The sequence below is a fragment of the Perca flavescens genome, chromosome 15 (genome assembly GCF_004354835.1).
Source record: "Perca flavescens isolate YP-PL-M2 chromosome 15, PFLA_1.0, whole genome shotgun sequence".
NCBI classification, from domain to species: domain Eukaryota; kingdom Metazoa; phylum Chordata; class Actinopteri; order Perciformes; family Percidae; genus Perca; species Perca flavescens.
In genome coordinates this window covers 31,401,988-31,409,487 of record NC_041345.1, presented here as the reverse complement: position 1 = coordinate 31,409,487, position 7,500 = coordinate 31,401,988, and the positions used below count along the sequence as shown (strand labels likewise).

At 42.6% G+C, this 7,500-nt stretch overlaps 1 protein-coding gene across 1 annotated transcript in view; it reads right to left on the bottom strand.

The window, feature by feature from the left end:
• Nucleotides 1-7,500, bottom strand: part of st6galnac2 (ST6 (alpha-N-acetyl-neuraminyl-2,3-beta-galactosyl-1,3)-N-acetylgalactosaminide alpha-2,6-sialyltransferase 2) — a 13,394-nt gene that overhangs the window by 3,262 nt on the left and 2,632 nt on the right. The window contains exons 2-5 of the mRNA XM_028600476.1: nucleotides 4,765-4,936; nucleotides 2,593-2,746; nucleotides 864-1,002; nucleotides 85-188 (exon numbers count right to left, since the gene is read on the bottom strand). Of these exons, the coding sequence (XP_028456277.1) occupies nucleotides 85-188; nucleotides 864-1,002; nucleotides 2,593-2,746; nucleotides 4,765-4,936 (569 nt within the window). The remainder of the gene's footprint in view (nucleotides 1-84; nucleotides 189-863; nucleotides 1,003-2,592; nucleotides 2,747-4,764; nucleotides 4,937-7,500) is intronic.

Below are 7,500 nucleotides of genomic sequence, written 5' to 3'. Positions count from 1 at the left end.
CTGTTTGTGTGTGTCTGTGTGTGTGTGTGACTGTGTGTGTGTGTCTGTGTGTGTGTGTTTGTGTCTGTGTGTGCGCGTGCGCACCTGTCCCCCTTGTCTGTTCCCGTGGCGACTGTCCGACCCTGAACAGCCGCCGCCAACATCACGTAATCTCGCAGGTTTGACGGGATGAAGACGTATTTTATCTCCTGCAGAAGAAGAAGAGGACCACAAACAATGAAACCTTTTAGGAGTTTGTTCCTCTGAGTCGTGGATGAATTATTAAATGGACCAATGGTTGGGGCCCGAAGGGTCAGGGGTCCCGGGAACCAGAGCCAATCAAACGACTACAAACAGACACAAAATGAACACAAAGTAAAAGGCAAGAGTCACAAATTAACCAAAAAGACTACAAAGAGATTTAAAACAACTAGCCTACAAAGAGACAAAAAATTACAAAAAGATGCAAAAAGACTACAAAGTGATGCAAAGACTACAAAGAGACGCAAAAAGACTACAAAGAGACTACAAAGGGATGCAAAAAGACTACAAAGAGATTTTAAAAATCTACAAAGAGATGCAAAAAGACCATAAAGTGATGTAAAAAACTACAAAGTGATGCAAAAAGACTACAAAGTGATGCAAAAAGACTACAAAGTGATGCAAAAAGACTACGAAGTAATGCAAAAAGACTATAAAGAGATGCAAAGACTACAAAGAGATGCAAAAACACTACATAGAGACTATAAAGAGACAAAAAGACTGAGCGACTCATAAGGACCCACACCACGATGGGGGACCTTTCAGGTGTCTGTGCCCAGGGGCCCGTTGTCCCGTGACCGGCCCGTCTCATCGCGGGTGGGTCCGTCCCGTCCCTGACTCACCGCACCCTGAGGGACTCTGGTGAAGCCGAGGGTTCGGTACAAGCTGAGGGCGTTCTTCATGGTGTTGGTGGTGAAACCGTAGAAGGAAATCTTCGTCCCCACGTCTTCTTCAAAACCTCGGATCACGGCTCCGTTCATCCTGACGGAGCAGACGAGATCACATCCTTTACGCTTATATTTCAGCTGAGAGCAGACAGAATCAGCACCAGAAGACACATACATTGAATCAAATCTCTATCACAAACCCTAACCCTAACCGTTACACATACTACACATTATATTCAAAATTGTAATAAAGTGTTAAAGGGGTGATAGAATGTCATAGTTGAAAAACAACAGTTTAGAGGGTAAATAGGACATACATAGAAGCTCAAAATCCCATTGACACCGCTTTCCTCTGCAAACCTCACAATATCAAACTGCCTCTGAAAACAGGCGAATCTGAACAAAGCTAAAACTTGACGTCAACTTCTCAAATCCTCCTCATTTGGCTCTACCTTCTATCTTTGTAACGCCCCAAAATTTACATAGGCCACTAACTGATTGGAGGTCAGTTAGTCTTCTAAATCTAGGTCGTGCAGATCTCTGCTATTCCATTACAAAATTCACTTCTGATACTTTTTTATGCGCGAAATCAACTACGTAAAGCTCAAATATGGGCCGTTTATGAAAATTGATGGGTAATTGCAAATTTGGTAAGTTTACAAGCTCCACAATCTGCCGAGACAGGCGGCGGCTGCTGGCCGGGTTTGCTGCCTTCCCTGTCGGCCTCTCTCCCTTCACAGACCCGCTGAGCTGGAGCTCAGGATCAGGGTCAGGATCTCACTCACGAGCTGCGCTGTGTACTTTAGAAAAGAAGAAAGTTTGGAGGATATTGAAAATTAACCACTGTCGTAAATGCAGTGTTCCAGACTGTACAACGGAATAGCCCACTGGCCCAGAGAAAAGGGTTTAGAACGAGTATATCGGACGAGAGGGAGTTGTGGATCTAAAGCAGCGCTGCAGAGGCTCTGGCAGAGGACAGGCTTGCAGGGGTTCACTCTCCTCTCCCCGTGCTTACTAGCTAAAAAGGTGAGTTAAGTCTTTGGTGGAGGTTTTTTTATGTCGCAAGAGTAACATTAGAACAACACTAGTTATAATGAAAGTGTCCAAACTTTTTTATTTTGTCTGTTTTATTTGTTGTGGCTCTCGCCTGGGCATGTCTGTTACATAACGGACAGTGTGTCTGTGTTTGTGTGTGTGCGCTGTGCAGCGGTGTGTGAGTGTGTCAGTGTGTGTGTGTGTCTGTGTTTGTGTGTGTGCGCTGTGCGCAGGGCAGCAATGTGTGTGTGTGTGTGTGTGTGTGTGTGTGTGTGTGTGTCTGAAATGAGACCTGCTGTCACGTCTCTAATGTGTGTGTATTGGGATTCGCTCAACCAATCAGCGCACGTCTCTAATGTGTCTGTATTGGGATTCTCCTCAACCAATCAGCGCGCAGCTCATCTAAATATTCATGAGCATACCATATTTGGAAGAAAAGCTGTCGTTCCAAATACAGCCAAAACACAGGGATGCATAAGGGCCAAAAATAGCACCTGGGACATTTTCAGCCCATGTTACATACCCCATTAGGAGACCTTAAGGAACAGTGTGAAATACCCTATATAATCATTTTACCACTCCTTTAAAAGAAGCGTAGCTTCCACCCAGTCCTCCAAACCACACTGTAAGACAAAAACCTGCATGTCACCTGAAGACCAAGTCGTGGCTGTCGATGTTCCTCCCCTGTCGGGATCCTCGGAGGATTCCTCCGTTTCCCACCACGGCACAGCGAACACACCGGGCCGGCGAGGCGCGCTCAAACAGACGGGAGCTGGGGAGCAGCGACAGGGTCGCCCTGACAACTGGAGGAGCAACAAGTACTCAGATTACTGCAGGATCTCTAAAAAGGGTTACAACAAGTAAGGCAAGGCAAGGCAGCTTTATTTATATAGCACATTTCAGCAACAGGGCAATTCAAAGTGCTTTACATAAAACATTAAAGAGCAGTTAGAAAACAATTAAAAAACAATAATAAACAAATTAAAAACATTAAAAGACAAGAATAAAATTGATAGTGCAGTATAAGAATAAAAGTTACAGTGCAGTATAAGAAATTAAAGTTAATAAAATAGATTATTTAAAGAAAAGCAACATCAAAAAGATAGGTCTTTAGCTTAGATTTAAAAGAACTGAGAGTTGCAGCGGACCTACAGGTTTCTGGGAGATTGTTCCAGATATGTGGAGCATAAAAACTGAATGCTGCTTCCCCCTGTTTAGTTCTGACTCTGGGGACAACAAGTAGACCTGTCCCAGACGACCTGAGAGGTCTGGGTGGGTCATAGTGTAGTAGCAGATCAGAAATGTATTTTGGCCCTAAACCGTTTAGTGATTTATAAACCAGTAAAAGTATTTTGAAATCAATTCTTTGAGGCACTGGAAGCCAGTGTAGAGACTTCAGTACTGGAGTGATGTGATCCACTTTCTTGGTTTTAGTGAGGACTCGAGCAGCAGCGTTCTGAATCAGCTGCAGCTGTCTGATTGATTTTTTAGGGAGACCTGTAAAGACACCGTTACAGTAGTCAAGTCTACTGAAGATAAAAGCATGGACAAGTTTTTCCAGATCCTGCTGAGACATAAGGCCTTTAACCCTTGATATATTTTTAAGGTGATAATAGGCTGATTTTTTAATTATGTTAATGTGGCTTTTAAAATTTAGGTCTGAGTCCATGACTACACCAAGATTTCTTGCTTTATCTGTTGTTTTTAACATTGTCGTTTGAAGCTGAGCGCTGACTTTCAATCGTTCCTCTTTTGCTCCAAAAACACATTCAATCATTAATCTGTTCAATGCACATATTTAATTGTTGTATTGGGCTATAGTTCCCTGGCGATAAGGTTATGTAAATTTGTGTGTCATCCGCATAACTATGGTAACTTATTTTGTTGTTTTCCATAATCTGCGCCAGTGGAAGCATGTAGATGTTGAACAGAAGAGGCCCCAGAACTGAGCCTTGGGGAACTCCGCACGTCATATTTGTATGCTCAGATGTATAATTACCTATAGACACAAAGTAGTCCCTATTCTTTAAATATGATTCAAACCACTTTAGTAGTGAGCCTGAAAGACCAACCCAGTTTTCCAATCGGTCAAGCAATATGTCATGGTCTACCGTATCAAATGCAGCACTGAGATCAAGTAATACTAAGACTGAAATTTTGCCACTATCTGTGTTTAAGTGGATGTCATTAAAGACTTTAACAAGAGCCGTCTCTGTGCTGTGGTGTGGTCGAAAACCTGACTGGAAGGCATCAAAACTGTTGTTTAGCGATAAGAAAAGGTTAAGTTGTTGAAAAACCGTTTTTTCTATGATTTTACTTAAAAATGGGAGGTTTGATATTGGCCTATAGTTGCTCATTAGTGTCGTGTCTAGATTGTTCTTTTTTAGTAGTGGCTTGATGACTGCAGTTTTCAGGGCCTGTGGGAAGATATCTGAGAGCAGAGATGTATTTACAATATTTAGAAGATCAGAAGCCAAACAATTCAAAACATTCTTCATTCAGTAGTCAGATTACTGCAGGATCGCTAAAAAGGGTTACAACAAGTAGTCAGATTACTGCAGGATCTCTAAAAAGGACAAACAGCCTCCTGTTCAGCTTTGTTTTCCTGAAATATATTTTTGTCATTAAAATAAAGACTTTTTTCTTAATTGATAGATGAATTCACAATGAAAACAATCTTTAGCTGCAGCCCTGCTGGAAAGTAAAGAAGAAATAAAGTAAAGTAAAGAGTGACACACACACACACACACACACACACACCCACCCACCCACCCATCCAACCACACACACAGAGGGATTATTGGCAGTAAAGCGAGTGTACCGTCGGCAGGCAGCCCCCTCCAGCCGTATGGAGGATCTCGGTTCTTCAGACGTTCCCACGCAGGTTTGGAGAACGTCCCCCCCCACTGAAGAATCGGCGCGGAGAACCAAAACTTCTCTCTGAGGAGAACATTGTTCCTCACTGCTTTCCTCAGAGAACACGCTGCTTCTACCTGACAACACAGCGACAAACAGGAATACGTATAATAATAATAATAATAATATAGACATACATACATACATACACACATATATATCTATATATATATATATATACAGTACAGGCCAAAAGTTTGGACACACCTTCTCATTCAATGATTTTATTTATTTTTATGACTATTTACATTGTAGATTTTCACTGAAGGCATCAAAACTATAGATGAACACATATGGAATTATGTAATTAACAAAAAGTGTAAGCAAACCCTTGTTGTTCTCTCAATGAGCTTCATGAGGAAGTCACCTGAAATGGTTTTCACTTCACAGGTGTGCCTTGTCAGGGTTAATTCGTGGAATTTTTTCCCTTATTAATGGAGTTGGGACCATCAGTTGTGTTGTGCAGAAGTCAGGTTGATACACAGCCGACAGCTCATTCATATTATGGCAAGAACCAATCAGCTAAGTAAAGAGAAATGGGTGGCCATCATTACTTTAACAAATTAAGGTCAGTCCGTTGGGAAAATTGAAAAAACTTTGAATGTGTCCCCAAGTGCAGTCTCAAAAACCATCAAGCGCTACAACGAAACTGGCTCACATGAGGACCGCCCCAGGAAAGGAAGACCAAGAGTCACCTCTGCTGCTGAGGATAAGTTTATCTGAGTCACCAGCCTCAGAAATCACAAATTAACAGCAGCTCAGATTAGAGACCAGATGAATGCCACACAGAGTTCTAGCAGCAGACACAACTGTTAAGAGGAGACTGCACGAATCAGGCCTTCATGGTCAAATAGCTGCTAGGAAACCATTGCTAAGGAGAGGCAACAAGCAGAAGAGATTTGTTTGGGCCAAGAAACACAAGGAATGGACATTAGACCAGTGGAAATCTGTGCTTTGGTCTGATGAGTCCAAATTTGAGATCGTTGGTTCCAACCACCGTGTCTTTGTGCAACGCAGAAAAGGTAAACGGATGGATTCTACATGCCTGGTTCCCACCGTGAAGCATGGAGGAGGAGGTGTGATGGTGTGGGGGTGCTTTGCTGGTGACACTGTTGGGGATTTATTCAAAATTGAAGGCATACCGAACCAGCATGGCTACCACAGCATCCTGCAGCGACATGCCATCCCATCCGGTTTGCGTTTAGTTGGACCATCATTTATTTTTAAACAGGACAATGACCCCAAACACACCTCCAGGCTGTGTAAGGGCTATTTGACCAAGAAGGAGAGTGATGGAGTGCTGCGCCAGATGACCTGGCCTCCACAGTTACCGGACCTGGCCTCCACAGTTACCGGACCTGAACCCAATCGAGATGGTTTGGGGTGAGCTGGACCGCAGAGTAGGGCTGTCAACGAATATTCTAAATTCAAATAGTAATAGAATAGTTTTTAAAAAAAGAATTTCGAAGGTGAAAATTAATATTCGAATAAAAAAAAAAGAATGTAGAAAAAAACGCTTGCGGTAGCAGAGGCTGTCTGGCTGTCTGCTTTGCAAGTGGGCGCGCTAGCGCCTGAGGGTTCAGGAAGAGGTCTCAGGAGTCGCACAGTCTGGCACAGTGTCACTGCTGAAAGTTGACTTGTCTTGCATGGAAGATGGCAGAAAGTGCAGAGCCCAACTCAACTGCATCAGTACTTTGGATTTTGGTCGGTAGGAGGTAAAATAGTTGATCCGCGAGATAAAGTTGTATGCAAGCTATGTAAAATACAGTCTGCTGCTTCAAAAAGAGATGTTGATGTATGAACAAGAGTCTCCAATACCTGCTCAACAAAATCCTCTCATGCGGTGGAAAACTTTGGGCTCTGGAAGATACCCTCACGTTGCCCAGATGACAAAGAAATATCTTTCCATCCCCGGATCCTCAGTGCGCTCTGAACGAGTCTTTTCCTCTGCCGGGAATATAGTAAATAAAAAGAGATCAGCACTGGCCCCTTCAAATGTGGACCATCTTGTGTTTTTGGCAAATAACCTGTAGGCCTTCAGGCCTAAGACCCGACGGTGACAGTGCACTAAAAAGACTGGAATAAATTGCAGTCAGTTTGTAAGTAGCCTTTTTCATTTTTAAAAGCACTTTATTTTTTATGAACCTCAGGGTAAAAGTTCTTTGTTGTCACATTTCTCGGAATTGTGTGCCTCATTTTATTTAACGTTAAACAGAAACATTACTAAAGTGTATGCTACAACTGAATAGATATGCATGAATAAACGTTAAATGCACTGCTTCCACTGGTTTGATTATTTACCGTTTCATGTCAAGGAAAAGCTCCATGTTTACCACAGCACAGCTCGCTCAGAGCGTTCAATGTCGGTTCTATATAGGCTACTGTGAAACTTCAATTAATGTTAATAATATTTGTTTCCATCACTGAATGAACCCTGCTATATTTGGGACAATAGTTGCAACCTTAAATTGCTTGCACAAAACTCTTGATCAGCACTCAAAATGTGTTTATTGTTGTTCATTTTAAACCGTTATGCGCACAGCTGCACATTGCGCAGAGAGCGAGAGGGTGAGAGAGAGAAAGTGCTTGAGCGAGCGTGAGGTCTGCGGTCTTGGTCAACATTTGATTTACTTGTTTTTTG